This window comes from Thalassophryne amazonica, chromosome 18 (assembly GCF_902500255.1).
Source record: "Thalassophryne amazonica chromosome 18, fThaAma1.1, whole genome shotgun sequence".
Lineage (NCBI taxonomy): Eukaryota > Metazoa > Chordata > Actinopteri > Batrachoidiformes > Batrachoididae > Thalassophryne > Thalassophryne amazonica.
Window position 1 is genome coordinate 31,707,765 of NC_047120.1, and position 27,973 is coordinate 31,735,737.

The window sequence follows — 27,973 nt, forward strand, 5'->3', positions numbered from 1 at the left end:
AAAAAATTATGGAATCATGAAAACAAAAGAACGCTCCAACACATCACTAGTATTTTGTTGCACCACCTCTGGCTTTTATAACAGCTTGCAGTCTCTGACGCATGGACTTAATGAGTGACAAACAGTACTCTTCATCAATCTGGCTCCAACTTTCTCTGATTGCTGTTGCCAGATCAGCTTTGCAGGTTGGAGCCTTGTCATGGACCATTTTCTTCAACTTCCACCAAAGATTTTCAATTGGATTAAGATCCGGACTATTTGCAGGCCATGACATTGACCCTATGTGTCTTTTTGCAAGGAATGTTTTCACAGTTTTTGCTCTACGGCAAGATGCATTATCATCTTGAAAAATGATTTCATCATCCCCCAAACATCCTTTCAATTGATGGGATAAGAAAAGTGCCCAAAATATCAACGTAAACTTGTGCATTTATTGATTATGTAATGACAGCCATCTCCCCAGTGCCTTTACTGACATGCAGCCCCATATCATCAATGACTGTGGAAATTTACATGTTCTGTTCAGGCAGTCATCTTTATAAATCTCATTGAACGGCACCAAACAAAAGTTCCAGCATCATCACCTTGCCCAATGCAGATTCTAGATTCATCACTAAATATGACTTTCATCCAGTCATCCACAGTCCACAATTGCTTTTGCTTAGCCCATTCTCACCTTGTTTTTTTCTGTTTAGGTGTTAATGATAGCTTTCGTTAGCTTTTCTGTATGTAAATCCCATTTCCTTTAGGCGGTTTCTTACAGTTCGGTCACAGACGTTGACTCCAGTTTCCTCCCATTCGTTCCTCATTTGTTTTGTTGTGCATTTCGATTTTTGAGACATATTGCTTTAAGTTTTCTGTCTTGACGCTTTGATGTCTTCCTTGGCCGGTGATTCCATAATTATTGCCAATAGAACATAAAATTAAACTAACATAAAAGTGTGTCCTTTTATGCTGACAGGTTGCAATGGTCCTCAACAATCCTACACTTTGGTGGGGGAGTTTATTTTCTGTGCAAGGTGACATAGTTTCACCAAAATAAGCCGACTCTAAATGTTTAAACCAGAAATCTGCTAAATCTACTACTACATCACTACACTGTCAATAGGCCATTGTTGCATTATATTGGCACGTTAAGTACTCCAGAAGTTGCTTGCATGGAATGCCTTGGGATGCAAAGCATCAAGTGAGCAGTTCTTGTCACGCATGCTCTGCATTAACTGCACAAACGTGGCTGAATCTATGATTGACACTGCGGCAAATGTCCATAACTTATCCAAAGAATGGTGGACAAAGTCCCTTAAACGTGTCCCAGATGTGACAGTCGGAAAAATAAGATCTTTCCGGTCAGTAACAAGCGCTTCACCCCATACTGTGCAATCTTGGAAATACCGTTTGCCCCCCAAGCTGATAGCAGAACTAAGATTTCATGCTTTGTTGCGCAAGATTCCCACACCACTGAGCATGCACATTCAGGTTGTAACATCAGTCTATTGCAGGTGTTTTAATTGTTCTTAATTTGTGACGTCTTTTAACAAGCACTGGTGGTGTGTATTTTTGATTTGCAGGTAGATTTTTTTGCCATTGAGATGCTGGATGGGCATCTGTATTTACTGCTGGACATGGGTTTCCGGAACCACCAAGACAAAGGCCATCGATAGAAAGGTCAATGATGGGGAGTGGTACCATGTGGACTTCCAGAGGGACGGGCGCTCAGGTAGACTCCACTCCCGTGCTCTAATTTTAGTGACGAGGATAATGAGTTTGGGAGTAATACTTCAATACATTACAGTAAGCCTGCTGCACGCATTCAATTCATACTTATCAATGTGGTTATTGAGGATTAAGTAATCTGTTTTATATCAGTGTCACACTGCAATACGTCCAATAAGCAATATGCCAATACAGTTAAAAAAGGAAGGCATAAAATATATTGATTTTCGATGGTAATTACTTTTAGAAAGTGTTGAGATTTTCTTTTTATGCCAAGGACTCCTAGTAGATTTCTCTGTGTATATTGGCCACACAATCCAGATAATGTGACAGCCACCCAATCAGTCAGCTGGAAGCTGGTTTGTAAAACTCATTTTATTGACCTATATCTGAGCGCATGTGCTGGTTCCGCATTTACAGAACTGCCCTGGGTGCTGGTTGATGACTACCCATGCAATTGCCATTCCATCCACACCTCCAAAAAGGAACTATCTTACCTGTCACATCCAGGTGATAGTTGGGCATCTCTTTGGTCCTTTCCAGTTGCTGTGGTCCTTAACACTGAGGCGTTATGCACACAGATATGCACTGCGTGGCTGTAATGACATTCTCATGATGCAAGTCGTATATGAGTCTCCCTAAGTAACTGCTTGTTTTAAAAAAGTCACTTTAGCAATGCTCAAAGATCCTCTGAAGACACCTGCTGCCAAAGACATCTAGTTGTCACCTTCGGTCACTGGTTATCAGACCTTACAACCATGTAATAATACTGGAAGCACTGAAACCCTCAAGACAAAGGTATCAGCATTCCCAAATACCTCTGCCCAAGGACTTCATGATTCCAAATGTTCTTCCTAGACATCTCTCAAATTCAAGGGCTGAGGTCCCAGAGACAGAACATCACTGCTGAGATAAGTAATTGTCTTAACAAGTTGGACACTTTCATAACAAACAGATGCACTTCTGATAGCTGAGTGTCCAGGATGTATCCATGGTGATCATGAAGCCAGACACCCTGATTCCTCACTTAGTTTCTCAAGTGCTGCAATCTGTAAAGATCACAGAATCGTCTGCAAGGTCAAGGTCAGTAAATACTTTCTCACCAACAAAGGCACTGAGGCCACTGGTCTCCACAACGCTACTCAACATCCAGTCAATGTCACTATTAAACAGAGTACAAACCAGACCACATCCCTAATGAATGCCAGAATTCACGGGGAAGAGCTGACTCTGCTTCTGCTCCACACAACACTTAGCATTTGTGTATACATCTGCTGTGATATCCAACAGCTTATTGGAGATGCTGTGAATTCCAGAGAGAGCATCCCCAACAAGTAAAGAAAAAAAAACAGTTGCAAAAACAGCAGCTCCTGCAAAGAAGCACTTCTGATATTGATGCTTGTCTTCGATCAGTGCTCGCAGAGGTACTAGGCAGTTGATGGTTAACTTGGTCATGAAGCCAGACTGCTCTGCTTGCAAGTAACTGGAACTAAATCCTGATAAGAATGGCTCTTGTAAGTACCTTTCCTTACCTACCCTTTCCTTTGCAGAGAGGGACACCAAGTCCTTTCTTCCAGTTGATTGGGATGATACCTGTCTCCCATGTGGAAGCAAAATGGCTTGTAATGTCAGGAGAACAGCATCTCCACTGGCCTAGAGGCACTGAGCAACTTTCTTAGCCCTTGTTGTCCGAGAATGACACATTTGCAAATATTAAATGTGACTGTGCAAGGAAAGCATTTATTTTCAGAAGATTTGGATGTGAAACACACTGTTCCAAATCGTATTCACTTTGCAAAAATATCATGTCTATAAAGCTCACATTATTATGTTGTGTTAGAGGTTTTCACTCAGTATGTGATGAGAGTATGTTGGTATAATTACTACATTAAGTGAGATCATTGCAGTACAAGTGGTTGCCTTTTTCTGACACTGTGCTACATACGAGGTCTGTCAATAAAGTATAGGTCCTTTTTATTTTTTTCAAAAACTATATGGATTTTATTCATATGTTTTTACGTCAGACATGCTTGAACCCTCGTGCGCATGCGTGAGTTTTTCCATGCCTGTCGGTGACGTCATTCGCCTGTGAGCACTCCTTGTGGGAGGAGTCGTCCAGCCCTTCGTCGGAATTCCTTTGTCTGAGAAGTTGCTGAGAGACTGGCGCTTTGTTTGAACAAAATTTTTTTCTAAACCTGTGAGACACATCGAAGTGGACACGGTTCGAAAAATTAAGCTGGTTTTCGGTGAAAATTTTAACGGCTGATGAGAGATTTTGAGGTGATACTGTCGCTTTAAGGACTTCCCACGGTGTGAGACATCGCGCAGCACTCCCAGGCGCCGTCGTCAGCCTGTTTCAAGCTGAAAACCTCCACATTTCAGGCTCTATTGATCCAGGACGTCGTGAGAGAACAGAGAAGTTTCAGAAGAAGTCGGTTTCAGCATTTTATCCGGATATTCCACTGTTAAAGGAGATTTTTTTAATGAAAGATGTGCGGACAGATTGCAGCGTCGGCTCGCAGCCGCCGCGACGCTCTGCCACAGGAAAAACACCTCTGTTGGAAGCCTTAAGGACAAATTGGAACATGTCCAGCTGTTAAACAATTTCTCATATACTCACTCCACTGAAAGCCATCAAAAGCCGCCTGGATTTTACAAATGGTTATCAACACGGAGGTGTTTTTCCTGTGCCGCCGCACCGCGCCGGCTGCGTCCCAACACGCGGACCCGTCCGCATGTCTTTCATTAAAAAAATCTCCGTTAACAGTGGAATATCCGGATAAAATGCTGAAACCTGTTGGGAAAGTGTAGGAACATGGACCCACAACAGGGGGCGCAAATGAACGGACAATGGAGGAAGTCAAATAACAACACTTTACTGTTGTGAATAAGCACAACAAACACAACAGATTACAACAATAGACAAAGAAGTCAATTCACAAAATGTGTCACGTGGGCAGGCTCGAAGATAAGAGACGTCTGTCCAAAGCAGAACCGGAACCACACGATTTCCTCCGCCACCGAACCCCGGGAATACTGGAGCCGCCAAGTCCCGAACTCCCAGGTGGCCACTGCCTCCGTGTGTCGGATCTGGTACTGCTGGCGAGGAACAAAAACAGTTAAATGTGGGTGCGTTTGCACCCAGCAACCCGTATGGCGGGAAAACCACCTCCACCTCTCGTCGGAAGAATGTCTGCTATTTAACACACAAAAGTAACAAAGTGTTAATGTCAAAAAGACAACACAGTCGGCTGAGTACTGTACCTACTAGGTAGAGCGATATCTCGGCAAAGAGGTGGAGATGTCGTCTTGCTGATATACCACTGCTGATCAGATGATTGGTGACAGCTGTCGTAGGCGAGAAGTGACAGCTGTCACCCCGGCTGCTCCTGTGAGGCGGCAGCGCCCTCTGGTGCCTGGAGCCCGCACTCCAGACAGGGCGCCCTCTGGTGGTGGTGGGCCAGCAGTACCTCCTCTTCAGCGGCCCACACAACAGGACCCCCCCCTCAACGGGCGCCTCCTGGCGCCCGACCAGGCTTGTCCGGGTGGCGGCAGTAGAAATCGGCCAGGAGGGCCGGGTCCAGGATGAAGCTCCTCTTCACCCAGGAGCGTTCTTCGGGTCCGTACCCCTCCCAGTCCACCAAATACTGGAAGCCCCGGCCCATCCTACGGACATCCAAGAGCCGGCGCACAGTCCAAGCCGGCTCGCCATCGATGATCCGGGCAGGAGGCGGCGCCGGACCCGGAGCACAGAGGGGTGAGGTGTGATGCGGCTTTATCCGGGACACATGGAAAACAGGATGGATCTGCAGTGAGGCCGGAAGCTGAAGCCTCACTGCGGCTGGACTGATGACCTTAAGGATTCTGAAGGGACCGATGTAACGGTCCTGTAGTTTAGGGGAGTCCACTTTCAGGGGAATGTCCTTTGTGGACAACCACACCTCCTGCCCAGGCCGATACGCAGGGGCCGGGGTCCGCCGACGGTCTGCATGGGCTTTTGCCCTCGTCCGGGCCTTCAGCAAAGCAGAACGGGCGGCGCGCCACACCCGACGGCACTTCCGCAGGTGGGCCTGGACTGAGGGCACACCGACCTCTCCCTCAACCACCGGAAACAACGGGGGCTGATACCCCAGACACACCTCAAAAGGGGAGAGGCCTGTGGTTGAAGACACCTGGCTGTTATGGGCATACTCAATCCAGGCCAAATGGGTACTCCAGGCCGCCGGGTGCGCGGCCGTCATGCAGCGCAGGGCCTGTTCCACCTCCTGATTGACCCGTTCTTCTTGCCCGTTGGTCTGAGGATGATACCCGGACGAGAGACTCACCGTGGCCCCCAGTTCCCGGCAGAAGCTCCTCCAGACTTGCGAGGAGAACTGGGGACCGCGGTCGGAGACGATGTCTGTTGGAATCCCGTGCAGCCGGACGACGTGGTGGACCAGGAGGTCCGCTGTCTCCTGGGCAGTCGGGAGCTTCGGGAGGGCCACGAAGTGGGCCGCCTTGGAGAATCGGTCCACTATCGTGAGGATGGTGGTGTTGCCCTGGGACGGCGGGAGGCCCGTGACAAAATCCAGGCCGATGTGGGACCAGGGGCGATGAGGCACAGGCAGCGGCTGGAGCAGTCCCGATGCCCTGTGGTGGTCAGCCTTGCCCCTGGCGCAGGTGGTGCAGGCCTGGATATAATCCCGGACGTCGGCCTCCAGGGACGCCCACCAGAAGCGCTGCCGGACAACTGCCACGGTCCTACGCACCCCTGGATGACAGGAGAACTTGGAGCCGTGACAGAAGTCCAGGACTGCAGCCCTGGCCTCTGGTGGGACGTAAAGTTTGTTCTTCGGCCCAGTTCCGGGATCCGGGCTCCGTGCCAGGGCCTCCCGGACGGTTTTCTCTACGTCCCAGGTGAGGGTGGCCACGATAGCGGACTCCGGGATGATAGGTTCCGGTGGATCCGACAACTCCGTTTGACTTCGTCTTCATGCACCCGGGACAAGGCATCCGATCTCTGGTTTTTGGTCCCGGGGTGGTAGGTGATCCGGAAGTCAAAACGGCCGAAGAACAGTGACCAGCGGGCTTGCCTGGGGTTCAGCCGCTTGGCGGTCCTGATATACTCCAGGTTCCGGTGGTCAGTGAAAACCGTGAATGGCACGGACGTTCCCTCCAACAGATGTCTCCACTCTTCAAGAGCCTCTTTCACCGCAAGGAGTTCTCGATTGCCGACATCATAGTTCCGTTCAGCCGGGGTCAACCTGCGTGAAAAGTAGGCACACGGGTGAAGTACCTTATCGGTCTCTCCGCTCTGGGACAGCACGGCTCCTATCCCTGAGTCAGAGGCGTCCGCTTCAACCATGAACTGGCGGCTAGGGTCGGGCTGCACCAAAACTGGCGCAGTAGAGAACCATCGTTTCAACTCCTTGAACGCGGCTTCGCACCGATCCGACCAGGTGAAGGGGACTTTTGGAGAGGTCAGGGCTGTCAGGGGCTAACTACCTGACTGTAGCCCTTAATGAACCTCCTATAGAAATTAGCGAAGCCGAGGAACTGTTGCAGCTTCCTACGGCTTGTTGGTTGGGGCCAATCTCTCACCGCCGCAACCTTGGCCGGATCAGGGGTGACGGAGTTAGAGGAGATGATAAACCCCAGGAAGGACAAAGATGTGCGGTGAAACTCGCACTTCTCGCCCTTCACAAACAGTCGGTTCTCTAACAACCGCTGCAGGACCTGACGTACATGCTGGACATGGGTCTCAGGATCCGGAGAAAAGATGAGAATATCGTCCAGATATACGAAGACGAATCAGTGCAGGAAGTCCCGCAAGACGTCGTTAACCAAGGCTTGGAACGTCGCGAGGGCGTTGGTGAGGCCGAACGGCATGACCAGGTACTCAAAGTGACCTAATGGGGTGTTAAATGCCGTCTTCCATTCGTCTCCCTTCCAGATCCGAACCAGGTGATACGCATTTCTAAGATCCAGCTTAGTAAAGATTTTGGCTCCATGCAGGGGGGTGAACACGGAATCTAACAATGGCAACGGGTATCGGTTGCGAACCGTAATCTCATTCAGCCCCCTGTAATCAATACATGGACGAAGTCCGCCATCTTTCTTGCCCACAAAAAAGAAACCTGCCCCCATCGGGAGGTGGAGTTCCGGATCAGCCCGGCAGCTAATGAGTCCCGGATGTAGGTCTCCATTGATTCGCGCTCAGGTCGTGAGAGGTTGTACAGCCTGCTGGACGGGAACTCAGCGCCTGGAACCAAATCAATGGCACAATCGTACGGACGGTGCGGGGGAAGGGTGAGTGCCAGATCCTTACTGAAGACGTCAGCAAGATTGTGGTACTCAACCGGCACTGCCGTCAGATTGGGAGGGACTTTGACCTCCTCCTTAGCCTGTGAACCGGGAGGAACCGAGGATCCTAAACACCCCCGATGGCAGGTTTCGCTCCACTGAACCACCACCCCAGACGGCCAATCAATCCGGGGATTGTGCTTCAACATCCATGGGATGCCAAAATCACGCGGGAGGTAGAAGGAGTTACAAAAAACTCAATCTCCTCCCGGTGGTTTCCAGACACCACCAGAGTTACTGGTTGTGTCTTGTGTGTGAGTAAAGGGAGGAGGGTGCCATCTAGTGCCCGCACCTGCAACGGTGAAGGAAGCGCCACCAGAGGGAGCCCTACCTCCCTTGCCCATCTGCTGTCTAGCAGATTCCCTTCTGACCCCGTGTCCACCAGTGCTCGGGCTTGAAGGGTTAAATCCCCGCTCAGGATTGTGACTGGGAGTCGTGTGGCAATTTGTGTGTGTCTCACTTGAATGTTTTGACCCCCCCTTAGCCCAGTCTCTAAGGGCGAGTGTTGTCGTTTTGGCCGTTTGGGGCAGTTTCTCTGTGTGTGCTCAGTTGAGCTGCAGAGAAAACACTCTCCATGGATCAGCCTCCCCATTTTGGCCCTGTGCGTTTCCCTAACAACGTCAGCAGGGGGAGCTGTTGCCCCACAAAGCGCTGCGGCTGTGGAGCGTGGGGAGGGCGGCCCCTTTTCAAACCCGGAAGGGAGAGGGGCGGCGCGTATCCGGTCACGTCCTTCGCCTCGCTCCCGACGGCGTTCCTCCAACCGATTGTCTAACCGTATAACGAGATCGATAAGCCCATCTAAATCCCGTGGTTCCTCCTTAGCTACCAGCTGCTCCTTCAGAACCAACGACAGTCCGTTTATGAAGGCGGCGCGGAGCGCAACGTTATTCCAGCCGGACCTCGCAGCCGCGATGCGGAAGTTGACTGCATAAGCGGCTGCGCTCTCGCGTCCCTGTCTCATTGACAGCAGCACGGTTGAAGCGGTCTCTCCTCTGTTAGGGTGATCAAACACTGTTCTGAACTCCCCCACAAACCCAGTGTATGCTGATAACAACCGTGAGTTCTGTTCCCAGAGCGCCGTAGCCCAGGCGCGTGCTTTACCCCGAAGCAGAGCAATCACATAAGCTATTTTACTAGCATCTGACGCGTACATGACGGGACGTTGTGCGAAGACGAGCGAACATTGCATAAGAAAAATCCGCGCACGTCTCCACACAACCTCCGTACGGCTCAGGAGGGCTTATGTATGCTTCAGGGGATGGTGGGAGGGGTTGTTGAACCACGACTGGAACGTTTATATCCAGCACAGGGTCGGCAGGAGGATGGGCTGCAGCAGCGCCCTGAGCGCTCGCCGCCATCTGTGCGGAGAGAGCCTCCACCCTGCGGTTCAGGAGGATGTTTTGCTCAGGCATTTGATCCAACCGAGCCGTAAAGGCGGTGAGAATGTGCTGCAGCTCACCAATCACGTCTCCTGCAGACGCCTGCGCTCCCTGCTCTCCCATTGGTCGTTCAACAGCCGGGTGACGCCCCTCGGAGGCCGTCACGGTGGCCGAGATATCCTGTTGGGAAAGTGTAGGAACACGGACCCACAACAGGGGGCGCAAATGAACGGGCAATGGAGGAAGTCAAATAACAACACTTTACTGTTGTGAATAAGCACAACAAACACAACAGATTACAACAATAGACAAAGAAGTCAATTCACAAAATGTGTCACGTGGGCAGGCTCGAAGATAAGAGACGTCTGTCCAAAGCAGAACCGGAACCACACGATTTCCTCCGCCACCGAACCCTGGGAATACTGGAGCCGCCAAGTCCCGAACTCCCAGGTGGCCACTGCCTCCGCATGTCGGATCTGGTACTGCTGGCGAGGAACAAAAACAGTTAAATGTGGGTGCGTTTGCACCCAGCAACCCATATGGCGGGAAAACCACCTCCACCTCTCGTCGGATGAATGTCTGCTATTTAACGCACAAAAGTAACAAAGTGTTAATGTCAAAAGACAACACAGTCGGCTGAGTACTGTACCTCCTAGGTAGAGCGATATCTCGGCAAAGAGGTGGAGATGTCGTCTTGCTGATATACCACTGCTGATCAGATGATTGGTGACAGCTGTCGTAGGCGAGAAGTGACAGCTGTCACCCCGGCTGCTCCTGTGAGGCGGCAGCGCCCTCTGGTGCCTGGAGCCCGCACTCCAGACAGGGCGCCCTCTGGTGGTGGTGGGCCAGCAGTACCTCCTCTTCAGCGGCCCACACAACAGAAACCGACTTCTTCTGAAACTTCTCTGTTCTCTCACGACGTCCTGGATCAATAGAGCCTGAAATGTGGAGGTTTTCAGCTTGAAACAGGCTGACGACGGCGCCTGAGAGCACTGTGTGACGTCTCGCACCGTGGGAAGTCCTTAAAGCGACAGTATCACCTCAAAATCTCTCATCAGCCGTTAAAATTTTCACTGAAAACCAGCTTAATTTTTCGAACCGTGTCCACTTCGATGTGCCTCACAGGTTTAGAAAAAATTTTGATCAACAAAGCGCCAAGTCTCTCAGCAACTTCTCAGACAAAGGAATTCCAACGAGGGGCTGGACGACTCCTCCCACAAGGAGTGCTCACAGGCGAATGACGTCACGACAGGCGTGGAAAAACTCACGCATGCGCACGAGGGTTCAAGCATGTCTGACATAAAAACATATGAATGAAATCCATATAGTTTTTGAAAAAAATAAAAAGGACCTATACTTTATTGACAGCCCTCGTATAGTATGCAGTTTGTAGACCCATAATGTAGATGGCATTGTTTCAGTACTGGACTGAATTGTTTACTACAGCCATTCCCAAACTTAAGAACATCTGGCCCCACTTTGTAATCTCAAAATTCTCTGGGCCTGACCAAAAGATATAATCACAGTTTTGATTAAGTTGATGAAGTAGATAGATGGATGGATGAAGAATAAAGTATAAGGGCCGACTGAAAAATTCTGCCTCCTATGTGATTTCCAGTATTTCAGTAACAAGGAAGATACTCACATGAACTGCATATCTGCTTAGAAATTGGATTTTTCTCTGTCAGGCATTGCTTTTCCACATAGACACCTTTCCCTTTCCTCACTCTTATGCCAACGTTGAACAACTTGTTGCGTCCCGTCAGCAAAGAAACCAGTTGTCATCTCTCAGCACCAGTGACGCACAGCTGCTTGTGCCTCTGTGTCATTCGTGCAACAGTGTCCTTTCAGATTAGGAAAAAAGGGAAAAGTTGGATGGCGTGAGATCTGGACTGTTTGGTGGGTGTGGTCATTTTTTTACCAACTGCTGTGTACATGTGTTACAAGATGATTTTACGCTTCCCTGAAATAGAAAACAAAAACCATGTCGTGTAGCGACAGTCAATAAGTACAGGATTATTCTCGTACCAGTTTCACTTTGACGTCTTGTTTGTTATTGAAGTAATCTCATTGGAGGCAGAAATTATCATCTGAGTTTGTTTTAGTACCTGCCATCATTATTATTATTATGATGATTATTATTATTATTCATGTCATTTTAAACTTAATTACAAAATTGAAAACAAAACTTCTTAAATTTATTTTTCATGACCTCTCATGGTGGCAGCACAGTGGCTTAGTGGTTAGGACTGTTGCCTTGGGATCGAAGGTTAGGTGGATTGGAAACTTTAAATTGTCCGTAGGTGTGTGTGTGTGGGAGTGAATGTGTTTGTTTGTCTACATGTGGCCCTATGACAGACTGGTGTCCTGTCCAGGGTGCACCGCGCCTCACGCCCTGTGACGGCTGTAATAGGCTTCAGCCCCTTAATTGGACCCTTAATTGGAGTAAAGTGTTGAAGATGAGTGAGTGAACCACTCATGACCCACCTGTAGTTTCTTCATAGCCCCCCCAAGGGACCGCGGCCCACCTGTAGTACCTTTGCCACTCACACTTTGAGAATCACTGGTTTCCTGCAAATGTGTTAATGTTTCACAATAAAAGTAATGAAGATTTGTTGATGACAAATATTGCACATCACACCTTTTAGCTAGTAGGGGCTGAAATAGACCACACTGTGAAGCATGAAGAAGAGGAGGAAGGATGATGAGGATTTTATGATGAAAATGGTGACGAGTGTGATGGCAGGTGGTGGTGGTGGTGGTGGGCATGATGATGACGGCATCCATGATGATTTTAATCTCATAATGAGGTCAGACTGGTTACTAAAGCTGCTATGGTGCCTTGTGACACATCCAGGAACCATCTCGGTGAACAGTGTGCGGACAGCGTACACAGCTCCAGGAGACAGTGAGATCCTGGACCTGGATGACACTCTGTACCTTGGAGGACTACCTGAGGACCGTGCAGGACTCATCTTCCCTACAGAGGTGTGTACAAATAAACAAAGGTGCCAGACAGGTAGGTAGTGTGTGTGTGTGTGTGTGTGTGTGTGTGTGTGTGTGTGTGTGTGTGTGTGTGTGTGTGTGTGTGTGTGTGTGTGTGTGTGTGTTGATAATTTGATGTGTCCGTTTTAATGTGTGCGTTTGTGAGTTTTTTCTGGGTGGGGGGAGTATAGGCACTACCCTCTCTGTCTGTCTGTCTGTCTGTCTGTCTTTCTCTCTGTCCCTCTGTCCATGAGTTCAATAAGCACAAGTCCCCACAGCCTTTTTGTGAATTTCAGTGAAATTTCACACATTGCAGTGGGGGAGGAGGGGTGCATTTTGGGCAGTTGCTCACAGATCTCTAGTTTATCTTGGCATTTATTGCTGCTCTTTTCTCTTTTTTATGACACTTCATGTAATTAGTATTGGTTTAAGCTTTTTATTCTTTGTGAAGGAAATTCATTGGAAGCTGAGATAAGCACTAGTGTGTTGGCTGAAGTGACCGATTTAACATCACAGTATAGATAATACATTCTCAGCCGTCTTTACAGCTGTATGCAACAGTATGAGTATCCCTGTGAAAATTGCATATTAAAATTCTTTTACACTTTCAAATGAATTTTTTATTTAAATCAGGGTTCTTCGTGCAAGTACAGTGCATCCGGTGTCACCGACCAAACATCCCCCCCTAAACATTGGTCCGCCCTGCCTTCATTGCACATGCATCATTTGGGACCATGGCAGCATGTCTGAGTCTGACTCTCTACACCCAAAGCGATCAACGGGAATAATATGATCATTAACCATCAGATGACAGAGTAAAACCTATTAAATTATTCTAAAGTGAGTTTTAAGCAGGTGATAATCAGTGAATCGATGATGATGCTCCGAAATGACGCATGTGCAGTGAAGGCAGGGCAGACTGATTTTTATGGGGGACTGTTCGGTCGGCGACACCAGAGAGGATTCACAACGCTTCACTTTTTCCACATTTTTTTATATTACAGCCTTATTCCAAAATGGAGTAAATTCATTTTTTTCCCCTCAAAATTCTACTCACAACACCCCATAATGACAACATGAAATGTTTTTGGGAATTTTTTGTAAATTTATTAAAAATAAAAAAAAACTAAGAAGTCACATGTGCAGTACTACATGCAGTGAGCTTTAATGGACTGCACATAGTCCAGTGTAGGGATGGGTATCGAGAACCGGTTCCTTTCGGGTATCGTTAAGAAATGATTCGATCCACCGACATCAATAAGCTTTTTGCTTAACGATTCTGTTATCGGTCCTTCAGAGTGGCCGTTGTTTGGGGGGGTGTTTGTCAGGAAAATTATAATTTCTCTTCATTGATTACATTCCCTGCAGAGGGTCTGTAATCAACTTTTCTGCAGCGCAGCTTTGCTTTGAACCTTGAACCAGTCGAAGCAGTGGTTCGCATATTGAAGCAGTGCTTCGATCTATTGCTTCATTTATTCTTTCTTTCTTTCGCTTTAATTTTCCCCCACTAAAACCCGAAAGAGCATACGTCTGTGAGTATTATTTACCTTTTTTATGTTAAACCGACCTGTTATGGTCTTCTGAAACAGTTGACAGATGTATTTTATAACTTAAAAACGGGAGCAATGCTAACGCGTTAGCATGTCTGTGGCATTTTCAATGTTAAAAGTTAGCATTAAGCAGTTGCAGCTGTCATCACGTTCGGGTGCATTTGTTTTCAAATTGTAATATTTTTTAAATTTATTTTTGTTTATATATTAATAATCTAATGATTATTATATACAATATATACTTATTATATACAATTTTAGAGAAAGAGACAAAAAGAACCTGAATAGAAACACAACAGAAAATATAAAACCAACAATGAACATACATAAATAAATAAATACAATTTTAGAGAAAGAGACAAAAAGAACCTGAATAGAAACACAACAGAAAATATAAAACCAACAATGAACATACATAAATAAATAAATACATACATACGTACAGAAATAAATAAGTGTTTCCTGTGAACACCTAGTGACTCTTACACCTCCATTTCATCCCTGTCTTATTTAAGTTTAATGACAATTTGTTTCGGTCAAACCATATTTTCAATGTGTTAATTTCTTCAGTGATTTCCTCCAGAACTTTCTGCCAAACTAGAAAACTGCTGCATCCTAGTAAGAGCAGAATACTACTGGAATGAATTTGAATAAGGAAAGTTGTTTTTTTCTCACTAAATGGATGCTGCACTCACTGCAGTTTATTGTCTGGAATAGTCCCAGATTGCATTTCAGAGCTTCTAGAATTGAAACATTTTCGTACACTTGGTGTTGGGGGGTAATTTTGGGTTTCAGCTTTTTTTTGTTTTTCACCACTTTGATCCCTGAATATGTCAATCGTGAGTCACTTTTGTGCAGATTAAAGTCACTAACTGGGACTCCTGTCTTGTTGGGAGAAAGTAACGAGAATCATCCTCCGTTCTGTTCACACAGCTCCAAACGCTGCGCGGCTCTCTGCCGAGTCAAATTAGAACGATAGAATCCAGTCGGAATTAATAACTTCAAAGCGAAACACCGTTTTGTTTACTTTTATTTATGTCCAGAGATCAAGGATACAGTGACCAATTTCATATTTATTTACTTTAAGACTCAATGAAATACATAGAAAACCTGTAAGGCCTACTTTTAGTACAAAATTCACGAGGTATCGATAAGGGAATCGATAAGGAATCGGATCGATAAGCAGAATCGATAATGGCATCGATATCGATAAAATCTTATCAATACCCATCCCTAGTCCAGTGAGGTGATTTTTTTTTCACTGAGGTACATATGAGTTCACAGTGTGACTTCATCATGAAGTCACTGATACCAATCAATCACAAATATTTTACTGATCAGTATGACCTGTTGAACAAACCTCTAGCCACAATGGTAGTTGAGATATTGTGGTATATGCTTCATTTTTTTTGTTGTTGTTGTTTGTTTTTTTCCTATGTTCAGCTTCATCTGTTCCAAAAGTTCATCATCTGGAGACGTTAACCCAAGTAATGTTCTCGCCAAGTTTAGTGAAAATCCGTCCGGCTGTTTGCTTATTTTGTTCACACACACAGGCACACACGAGCAATTTCAATACCCGCTCACAAGGTGGCGCATGGGGTACTAAACGTTGCAAATTTTTTAACAGAAGACATACATGGAAAGTTAATTATCTTTAAAAGTCTTAGTGTCAAGCTAAATTTCTCCTGAAATTATAGTTTGGGTGTTCATGTTAAATGTAAGCAAATTTGATCTTTTTTTATGTAATTAAAGTTTAATAGGACTGGTGCATACAAATAGAATGGAAATTACTTGGAGAAATTAAAAGAATATACATTAGAAATGATCCCACGTCTACATCCAAATTGTGCCTCCGTACACAGGTCTGTACTGGTACAGTATTATTGAAATCCTTTCCTGAGAATTTGTGACATTCTGCAAACAGACAGTGTCAGTTTTTTTAATTAGCAAATAATAAGGAAAAATATGATTATCATTTCTTCTTTTACAGGCAAAAAAAACCCCTTGTAGTTGATGAAACTATTTTTAATTCCATGTACAAGCAGACTCCTGCACAGTGTTATCAGACGATGCGTTGAGTCGTTTCTTTCCTCAGGTGTGGACGGCCCTGCTGAACTACGGCTACGTGGGCTGCATCAGAGACCTGTTTGTGGACGGGCAGAGTAAAGACATCCGGCGGCTTGCTGAGGTGCAGAGGGCGGTGGGTGTGAAGCCCTCGTGCTCCAGAGAGCCGCCCAAGCAGTGCCTGTCCAACCCCTGCCAGCACAACGGCGTCTGCAGGGAGGGCTGGAATCGCTATGTGTGCGACTGCTCTGGGACGGGCTACCTGGGACGCTCCTGTGAGCGAGGTAAGAATGGGAGAGGTCGGATTCATCTCTAACCTCTAACTTCCACCATTGAGAGAGAACTGTTTGATTCCAGTCAGGTTCGACTCTCGGCAGCAGCGTCTTGTGAAGAATGACTCAAAGTGGGCTGTAATGAAACAAATTTGTCTCGTACTTTTTGCCTTACAAATAATCCAAAGGGGTGAGTATTCACTCCAGATGGTGCAGGTGTAAGTCAAAAACTCCATCAGCTCTTGGAAATATTGTGAACATCAGTTATATAGGGTAGTAAAACTTTTATTTATGATACCTTTATGCTCTTTTTTCTTTTGAGAGTCCATCCTAAAACATATTAAATCAGCTGGAGTGTACTTACACCGACATACACTAAAAATGATTTATTGCAGAGAAAAACGTGGTGGCCGCAACTGTTCCTCAGATTAAAAGGTTTGTAAATTGATATCTTCCTGCACAGGGATGGAGAAAAGGAAGGTGATCATCAAAAGTGGGTGACAGAAAACAATGAAGGCAGAGAGACGAAGAGAAAATGAGATGCACTTCTCTCTGAAGACAAATAATAGTCATGTGCCTTTTTTATTTCTGGGATTGTCTTTGTTATTCAGAGAAACACACTTTCATTCTGAAAGTGGGAGCAGTGAGCTGGAGGGAAGGAAAGGAGGTGCTGAAAAGAGGGAGCAGGAGCTGTGATAGAGAAGGCTTTATGACAGGAGGTGAGGAGATGTGGAGAAATAGAAAACAGGAGCAGAAAATCCAACAGAAGGAGGAAGAGAGAGAGCGTGGAGAAAGAAATGGAGCGTCGGCAAGATTGGAGGAGGAACAGATAGAGGCCACCGTTTAAAAGCAGCGAGATGGAGCCACGGAGACAAGAAGGAGAGGAGAAATGTTTGTGTCGCAGCCCGCTGATGCGTCTCGGACTCGTGATTGTGCTATCGCCCCAACAGGAGATATAGCCCTCGCGTTACACGTCGTGAAATGTGTTGCAATGGAAACGTCGTATTTCACAGGGCAGTTTATCACAGAGACGCATCCTTTCCTGCCGCATTGTTGCTCTCTTTCTGGCTCCTTCTGTTTTCCCTCCATCCCGTTCCGTGTGCACTGAGGGGTCACTAACTGGTGGTTCAGTGGATTAAAGGAAGCACAGATGGAGAAGCAGATGGACAGAGTGATTGGCCGTGTTTATGCCTTCTACCTGCACTTTCTCCCGCCGTTCTTTTTTGCCATCCTCCCTCACCCCCTCCCTCATTCACCCACCTTTCTTTGCCGTCCCTTTTCTTTTATGTGCTGGCTGTGAGATGTTTTTTTTTTTTTATTTCTTTAAGCCTAATTAAAGGCATGTCTGCGTGCACGCGCTTGCGCCCACCCGCCGCCCGTTCTTCTCTTCTGTCTCTCTAATCATCACTAGGTGTTTTTTTTATTACCCTTCAAAATGCACATTTGACATAGTGAATTGAAAATACGCTTAATGGAAACACTTTATTTTGAAAAAACAGTCCAATGTCACAAAAAAAGGTTTTTACACTCACATGAAATGGTTTCTCCAGGTGATTTGAAAAAGCTGTATTTTGCAAAACTGCAATGGTAGCACTTTTTCCACACGTACAGCTCACATTCATGATTGAATCTATTTATTGTCATATACAGCAAGAATGAAATGTGCAATGAGATTCTTATTTTACTGTCCACACTGGTGCCAAGTTTTACTGTATATAAAAAGTAAACAATAGAGTGAATAAAATACAATAAGTAAAAAATACAATGGCAAAAATATCTGATATATACACAGTGTCTGATACCTACAATGGAATGTGCAACACAGTTGTGCAAAATACAGTAGTGTTCAGAATAATAGTAGTGCTATGTGACTAAAAAGATTAATCCAGGTTTTGAGTATATTTCTTATTGTTACATGGGAAACAAGGTACCAGTAGATTCAGTAGATTCTTACATGTACAGAAGAGGTTACAATTTGCCAAAGAACACATCAACTGGCCTAAAGAGAAATGGAGGAATATTTTGTGGACTGATGAGAGAAAAATTGTTCTTTTTGGGTCCAAGGGCCGCAGACAGTTTGTGAGACGACCCCCAAACTCTGAATTCAAGCCACAGTTGAATTTTGAATTTGAATTTATTTATTTTTTATTCAGCGACAGAAATAGCAGCAGCAGCAGCAGCAGCAACTGCAGCAACTACAACAGCAACAGAGTCTGTAATTTATAAGACACATCAAAAAACACAAAAAATTTAAACATATAAAACAAACTCAAACAAATAACAAACAAATAACCCAACAATGCAACTGAAAGGGTGTGGGCAGAAGCAGAAGCTTATAAACGCCCACCCCGTACATCATACAATATTTAAATGCAAACACAATCACACACAATACAAATGTAGCACTATTAACAAACCAAAATACAAAGGCAAAAAAGAAACAAATATATTATTCACCATTATTATAACCAGAAATTATTAATTTTTTATAACACTTCTTAAAACAGGCCAATGAACCACATAATTTAATTTCCACAGGACATTCATTCCAATTCTTCACCCCTCTAACTGAAGCACAAAACCCCTTAACATTAGTACGTACAGGAGGCTTCTTAAATACCATACAACCACGTAATCTATATCCCAGTTCCCTACTCTTAAACACGTTCTGGACATAAAAGGGCAAAGCCTGGTTATTAGCTTTGTACAAAGTTTGTATCAGAATATAATCCACTAAATCCCTAAATTTCAATAAATTTAAATTCCTAAACATGGAATGTGTTGACTCAAAATGATGTATATTACCAATAATTCTGATGGCACGTTTTTGTAGAAGAAATACAGGATTAGTGTTAGATTTATAGGTATAACCCCAAAGTTCAATACAATATATCATATATGGTACAATTAAAGCATGATATAATGTAAGTAACCCAACCTGGGACAATATGTCCCGAACCCTATACATAATAGCAATAGATTTGGACATTTTTAACTTTATATAATTTATATGGGGTTTCCAACAAAGTCTATTATCAATTATAACACCTAAGAATTTATACTCAGATACTGTCTGTATTTCGATATTATTGATAGTAACATTTTTACATTTGGACATAAATTTATTTCCAAAAATCATGCATTTAGTTTTTCCAAGATGAAGTGACAATTTATTAGCATTAAACCAAGCCATAAATTTCCCCAGTTCATCTTCCATAATGTCCAAAAGCTGTTCAAGATTATCCCCGCTACAAAACACAGTCGTATCATCAGCAAAAGAATGCACCTCAATACCCGTGAAACCAAACAATATCATTTATATATAAAATAAATAACAAAGGACCTAACACCGAACCTTGAGGCACCCCACACGTGATTTCCCTGAATTCAGAATCAATGCTATTATATTGAACATACTGATACCGACCATGTAAATAACTATCAATCCAATCATATGCTAAACCTCTGATTCCATATTTCACCAATTTATTTTTCAGAATTTCATAATTAACAGTATCAAACGCTTTCTGCAAATCAAAAAAAACACCTACAGTATATTGCTTATTATCAACTGCAGTCGCAATATTTTCCACAAAATCCATCAGTGCATGTGAAGTAGTCCTAGATTTTCTAAACCCATATTGCTCTTCACACAATATCTCATACTTAAGTAAATAATTATTAACCTTTTAACAAAAATTTTCTCCAATATTTTTGAAAATTGAGGTAAAAGTGAAATAGGTCTATAATTAGAAAAAATATGTTTGTCACCAGACTTAAATAAAGGAATTACTTTGGCTATTTTCATTCGTGAAGGGAATTTACCTAAACTTAAGGATTTATTACAAATGTAAGTAAAAGGTTTTACAATACAATCAACAATTTTTTTCAAAAGAGCCATATCCAAATTATTAAAATCCGTAGATTTCTTACTTTTTGAGTTCTGCACCAAATTAATAATTTCTTTTTCATTCGTTGCACCAACAAACATTGACACATTTTTATTAAATATTATCTTATTTGCAATGAATTTATCACTCATTGGATCAATCTTAGTATCAAGATTTCTACCTACATTAACAAAATATTCATTAAAATGATCAGCAATCATCACATTATCATCTATCACAGTATTATTAAAAAGAAATAAGAAGGATAATCTCTACCTTTTTTATTCTTTTTAATTATATCATTTAATATATTCCATGTATTTTTTATATTATTCTTGCTTTTAACAAGTAACTCACCGTAATATTCTTTCTTACTAGATCTCATAATATGAATTAATTTGTTCTTATACATTTTATATTTACTTTCAGCTTCATTTGTTCTCAATTTAATGAATTGCTTATACAATCGATTCTTCTTTTTACATGCCCTCTGAAGACCCTTAGACATCCATGGTTTATTACTAAATCTATTATTATCTAACTTATTTACAAGAGGACAATGTTTATCATATAACTTAGAAATAATTGAAATAAACCCATCATAAGATTCATCAACATCCTCAACATAAACATTATTCCAATTCTGACATAATAAATCCTCCCTAAAATTATCAACAGTCCTTGGTGTTACATTCCTACTCCTTCTATTGCAATCCTTTTGGAGCACTCGATCTTGAGATGCAAGGACAGTAAATACAGGCAGATGATCACTAATATCATTTAACAATATCCCCGCATTAAGATTACAAGTTATAACATTAGTTAAAATATTATCAATAAGGGTTGCAGTATTCGAAGTTATTCTACTTGGATGAATGATGGTCGGAAATAATCCCATGCAATATAATGAATTAATAAATGAAATAGTTTGTGAATGATTATGAGGATTTAAAAAATCAATATTAAAGTCACCGCAGATAAATAAATGAGAATTCTTGTTTATTTTATTATACATATTCATAATTACTTCTTCAAAATTATCAATATTTGCTCCAGGAGCTCTGTATATACAACTAACAATCCTATTATTTGAATTTATAGATGTGATCTTAACTGTAACACATTCCATGATATTATCAATTGTAAATGACATATTATAAACCAATTCACAGTCATAATCAGACCTAACATATAATGCCACACCACCGCCTCTTCTCTTTGATCGATTTACAGAAAACAATTGATAGCCATTCAACTGCACAAAATCATAATTATCCTTAGTTAACCAGGTTTCAGATATAGCGATCACTGAAAAACTTTTGCTAATTGTGTCTAAACAATCATTTATTCTTGAAAAATTCCGAGAAAGACTTCTACTATTAAAATGTATTATTGAAAAATCTCCATCATTAATTTTATAGTCCTTAAATTGTTCTTCTGTAAAAATAATTACATTGTCGATCGATATTATCATTAAAGAAAAAATCTGGATCTGATTCAAATTCACAATGGCGAGAGGCAAAATGACTATGATCAAATGTTTCCAAACAAAGCTCCTTTACAGAGGTAACCTGATTATTAACCGTGATCATTAAATTATATTAAGATTATTTCGTCATCACAATCAACCAATACATATCATTATTAAGCATTTCATCACACTTACATCAATTAAACACATCAAGATCATTCTCATCTTTAATCCACAAGATTTTAGCTTGTTCAGGAGTTCCATTTAATTTAATATAAACTTTACAATTAAGTGTCCATGTAGCCTGTATCTTATTTTGTTTTCTTAACAATCGTGCCTTTCTTGCTATGTCAGAATTTCTCTTGGTCAAATATTCATTTATATATACATTGGTTCCTTTTAAGTTCTTAGCTTGTTTTAAGATTTCAATCTTCTGTTTCCTGTTTTTAAGCCTCAATAGTGTAACTTTAGGTCAATTTTGACCTCTCCTCGGGAAAAGGTAACTACTGTCAATATCATCAGAATTTATTACAATACCTTTGTCCTTCAAAAAAGAGATCACCTGTTCCTCTACAGATAGGTTGTCCATTTCAGAGGGCTCCTCTCCTGGAGCCACCGCTCTTGCATAACTTCGAGGCTTAATATCCAATCCTGTGATAAGAAGGTCATTTGACCTAGACTGCTGTCTAGATCAGCAATTCGATTTTCCATAGATTTCAATACTCTATCCTTCTCCTCATTAGCCCTTTGTAATTCCACCACTTGTTTGGTTAATTCCAAAATCTTCTGTTGTTGTTGCGAAATAATCTTTAATTGGTCAGTTACTTCTTTAATGGGCTTCATTTGCGCTGACATTTCATTTAACATTTTCCTAATGTCCTCAAGCTCTTCTTCCAAGAACAAAGTACCTTTTTTTGGAGCCATAGCTGATGATCCTGAAGATGAACCTCCAACACCTACAGCAAGAAAATCAACAAGCCGCAATCGAGGATTTGGTAGGCCGCTAAGCCCGGCCTACACGATATGAACACCTCCTTGAAGCAGACCAACAGCAAATGACCACTGCAAATCTCCCGGCCAAAGCAACAGCGGCCCCCTGGATCTGATGGCAGCTGATAAACGCCAACGATGATATCCAGCGACAGCAAAACGACGGATCCAACAGCTCCTGAGATGTTTGACGCTTGCTAACAGCATCATTGCTAGTAGCAGCGCCCCAATCAAGCAACGACCGCAGTACACCAGCCACACTACAGCCGCAGATTTTAACAGCCACACAACAAGCGACTGGACCTCGACAACAATGTTCCAATTAACATTTTAACCGCCAGACTTGCTTCGGTCATTTCAATGACTTTCCGATGGTGGTCACAACAACCTTCCACAACAGTGCTAGCTAGCACACAGAATGGATTGTGACGACATCCGACAACGACACTTCTCTGTTACTGATTGACAGTGAATTAACTGATTGAATTAACAGTCATTGCTCGATGTTCACAATGAAGACAGTGAAGCATGGTGATGCAAGCATCATGTTATGGGCATGTTTCTCCTACTATGGTGTTGGGCCTATATATCGCATACCAGGTATCATGGATCGGTTTGGATATGTCAAAATACTTGAAGAGGTCATGTTGCCTTATGCTGAAGAGGACATGCCCTTGAAATGGGTGTTTCAACAAGACAATGACCCCAAGCACACTAGCAAACCAGCAAAATCTTGGTTCCAAACCAACAAAATGAATGCCTCGCAGATATGAAGAAATCATGAAAAACTGTGGTTATACAACTAAATACTAATTTAGTGATTCACAGGATTGCTAAAAAAGCAGTTTGAACATAATAGTTTTGAGTTTGTAGCGTCAACAGCAGATGCTACTATTATTACACCCCCTTTTCTACTTTTTTTTACTAATAGCCCAATTTCATATCCTTAAGAGTGTGCATATCATGAATGCTTGGTCTTGTTGGATTTGTGAGAATCTACTGAATCTACTGGTACCTTGTTTCCCATGTATCAATAAGAAATATACTCAAAACCTGGATTAATCTTTTTAGTCACATAGCACTATTATTATTCTGAACACTAATGTACACGCGTGTACAAAATGTAGAGTGATAAGGTTGCAACTCCTGTCAACTGTTCAGGAGTCTGATGCCAGAGGGGAAGAAAGATAGAGAGAGGCTAGTTGCAGTCACATGATGTACAGAATGAGTCATGTGACATTCTAAAATACATGGCGTATGTGTGGACAAACAAAGACAGAGAGAGCTTCTTCAAGACACAAACATTACAGCACTGTTGGACTGTGGAGTGTTTTAAGTCCCGTCTTAAGGCCCACTTTTATTCCTTGGCTTTTAACACCGCATGAGTTGTACGGTCCTTGTGTCTTATTTTATTTTTATTTTATTGAAATGTATTGTTTTATCATGGTTTTATTTATTTATGTATTATTTTATCTTATCTATTTTACTGTTATTATTGTTATTATTACTATTTTGCGTGTCTATGCTTTTGCTGTGCAGCACTTTGGAGACTCGAGTCTGTTTAAATGTGCTTTATAAATAAAGTGGATTGGATTGGATTGGATTTGAAAAACAATGAAATGCCTCTAGTTTGCCAGACCTGCTCATCCATTGCCATGACTAATTGGAGGACAAAACCCATATACTGGACAAACCCTCCGTGACGTCACCCATAGAGCAGATTTGAACCTCAAAAAAATACTGCTGTGGGTGTCACCATGTTGGTAGTTCTTACTCCACCTACATCCCAGCCAACCCATCAGTGGGTACAGAAATGAAGTGTGGATGAGACCCTGCGTGACCTGGGTGGGACTAATGAAACACAAACATGCCTCCATCTCAAGTTTTCAAACTGACAGCGAACAGATGAAGCTTGTTTCGGGTGTTTATTAAATCCTATTTTTGAGGGGAATGGGTGGGAATTTTCTTAACAGGTGGCTTGGATGTGACTATAAAGAGTATGATTTTGATTTATTTCCGATGTCATCGTGGATTGGCTGGACCTAATGTCATAAAGCTACCAATGGCTGCTGAAACTGCAAATGGGGCTAATAAATTAAATAACACAAAAATTTCACTCAGAAATACTGCAGCACAGACTTCTTAGATGATGTGCTAGGACAGTTAATGGCACAGAAAACCCATATTATTACAGATATTTGTAATAAAATGCTCACAAAGGACACACACATTCCTCAACAACAGCTAGCAGCCACTGTCGGCAGTCTCTGTGCTGTCACACTAGCTGTCACCCCTAATTATAATTATTACCTTTTGGCTTAAAACATCTTAACCTAGTGAGTTAGAAAAAAATTCACTCCCTGTACAGTTCATGGAGGAAACTCCTTACAGAAGCTAAAACCGTTTTTGTACCAGATGGTAAACATTTATTTCTCCTCTAAAGTGCTACATTTTAACATGGGCTTCTGTAGGAACTTGCTCGCTTTTGGAGCTAGCCTCAGGCGAACATTCAAAGAACTAACTGCAACTTCTTCCATTTCCACGTAGGCGTCTTTTTTGACATCCTGAGACTGGGGCTTACACAGCCCAGTAGTCGTGTAGCGTCACTCAGTGGAAACACTGCCATTTCACAGTTGTGTTTTGTTGTCATTTTGAAATCATCGCTTAAATTTTGTGTATGGAAACCCTTCTCCTCCCCCATTAGCGAGTCCGCTGCTGAGCTAAAGCAAATGCCTTCAGCTGCCCTCTTTGTATATGTGTGCAGACGTGTGCGTGCGCGCTGGAGGTGTTCAAGTGGCTGCGAGTTATGTTATCTGTGATATAACAGTCCAGTAATGAGAGTTCATTTACATTTTAGCCACAAGCTTTCTCCCTTTTTCCTCCTTTCTCTATCTTTCTCCCTTACCCTCTCTCTCTCTCTCTCTCTCTCCTTCTCCTCCTCTCCTTTTTTCTCTCCCCTCGCTCTTACTTTGCTAAACCCTCTTCTGTTCTCACTCAGATTTGCTCACTTATTTCTGACACGCACTTCACTCTCTCAGCTCATCAGCATTCATGAGGCTTTACTCTCTTCCTGCTCTCTTGTTTTTCTTTTCTTTTTTTCATTCGCTTCTAACAGTCTCCCACAGAAACGTGCCAGAGGAATGGAGTGATATAAGAGGAGGAGGGAGAGATAAAGATGGAGAGTGTGTTTAGCTGTGTATGTAATTGGCCAATAAAAAAAACAGGGTCCTGGAAGATAAATAGTTTCGTGGTCAGGTTTTGGCCCCGGCAGGTAGCAGGGCCAACAGATTATGAATATGTAAATGAGTATGCAAAAGACATTAAAGTGGGATCACCTGAGCTTGTTACATTATGACTCCGGGGTCTGGAATGTCGGCAACAGCGGCTAACACGCTCACCGCCACGCATTCTGATTTCAGTGGATAACAGGGCCAGCCAGCCGGTTGCTACTATTTTTACACGCTCTTTTGTGAGGAAGAGGGAGTGATGATGAATTAGTGGCAGAAAGTGATGGGCTAATTTAGTGACGTGGCAAGGAGCGATGCAGCGCAGCCGAACAGGCGACGTCAGTTCTCCCATCCGCTCCACATCAAAGCGCATTTGTCTCCTCCCTCCGCTGGTGTTTTCTCCCCATCGCTCATCTTTTCTGTTCCTCCTGCTCCTCTTTCTGCCTCTATCCACCTGCTCCTCTCATCCCTCTTTTCATACTCTCTCACAGATGCCACCATTCTCTCGTACGATGGCAGCAAGTTTATGAAGGTGCAGCTGCCCGTGGCGATGCACACCGAGGCTGAGGACGTCTCACTGCGGTTTCGCTCCCAGAGGGCTTATGGCGTTCTTATGGCAACCACATCTCGCAACTCTGCAGACACCCTTCGTCTGGAACTGGATGGAGGCCGTGTCCGGCTTACTGTCAACTTGGGTACATGCACACTCACGTTCACACGTGCATTATTTTAATCACCCGTCAGGGGAGCTCAGCTGACGCTGGTCTCCTGGTTGTTTCCAACGCAGGACACTCATTAAGTGCAGATAAATAATCAGCTGGCCTGGAAAATATACTCTTCCACAGATGAGTGATGGAGAGATCACGAACCTGACTGTTTACACTCAGCGTAGACTCTCACAGGCTTTGACACATACTGTTAGCACTGTGACAGATTGGTTAGTGTAGTTATCTTAAAATGCACACTTTTGAAGTTTAGCGCTGTGGTCTTTGTGTTGAACAGAGGGTCAAGCCTCAGGCTGCATTCTCTGCTCACTCCCAGCAGACCTGTGCATCCCTGACAACATTCACACACCACACACAGAGAAATAATGCACTCCACTTATATAGCAACCATAGAATTGAAAAGCGGGTTCTTTGTTAAACTGCTACACACATCCAGTACACACACACACACACACACACACACAATCACGCACTTTGGGCCCTATTTTCCTGGAGGTGCAATGGCCAATGCAAGTGGCTTGATAATAATGTGCTACTGAGTTGCTGCTGAAATCTGCTTTGTGTGCCCGTTTGGTCTTTTTTTCTTTGTGTGTGCGTGTGTGTGTGTCAGTGTGTTGCACACAGTGCAAAGAAGAGAGATGACATGAAAAATGTGGGCGTTTCTGTCAAAAGAGGCAGCACACGGAGATTTGTTGATATTAATTGATTCTCGACAAGAACACAGACGATGTTTTCTCTTGGTGTAAAGTGAATTTACTGCCATGATTCAGTGAAGCTGTACTTCCTGAAAATGTGCAGAAATAATGGATTGATGCCGAAAAATATGAATAATCCATTTTAATGCTGCTCTAATTAGGAGGGACTTTAAATAGATATTCTTTAAAAAAAAAAAAAAGGAAAGTTTAATGTCATTGTGGCAGAATTTGTAATAACAAAGGTAATTCTTATTTGTGTTTGACATCTGCAGCTACTTTATCCTGCCGAGTTGTATCAAGCATTTGCAACGCTGATGCCACGCACATAAGCACATCGGACAGATCAAATGTACATTTCACATTTTATTCTTAAATTTGTTTTCAAACATGATATGACACAATACGTGTCACGTTGTGATGTGATCAATCACATCACAATAAATCATATCACAATAAAGTTGTTTGAATCTGAATACAGATAAATTACCAAATTGATAAATGTAAATTTCTTGACATGTTCTTTTTTAATGCCATGCGTTGCTCTTACTTTAGCCCTTCACAGTTCATAAAATGCAGTTTTATTTAAATATGTTTAAAAACAATACAGCTGGGAGCATCTGTGCAAAGCATGATAATGATCGAGGTTTTATTACCCGTTCCACGAAGTTTA

At 43.1% G+C, this 27,973-nt stretch overlaps 1 protein-coding gene across 1 annotated transcript in view; it reads left to right on the forward strand.

Annotated features, from left to right (window-relative positions):
* Positions 1 to 27,973, forward strand: part of nrxn1a (neurexin 1a) — a 172,533-nt gene that overhangs the window by 86,696 nt on the left and 57,864 nt on the right. Inside the window, 5 exon segments of the mRNA XM_034194510.1 lie at positions 1,569 to 1,628; positions 1,630 to 1,717; positions 12,292 to 12,422; positions 16,065 to 16,317; positions 26,375 to 26,578. Of these exon segments, the coding sequence (XP_034050401.1) occupies positions 1,569 to 1,628; positions 1,630 to 1,717; positions 12,292 to 12,422; positions 16,065 to 16,317; positions 26,375 to 26,578 (736 nt within the window).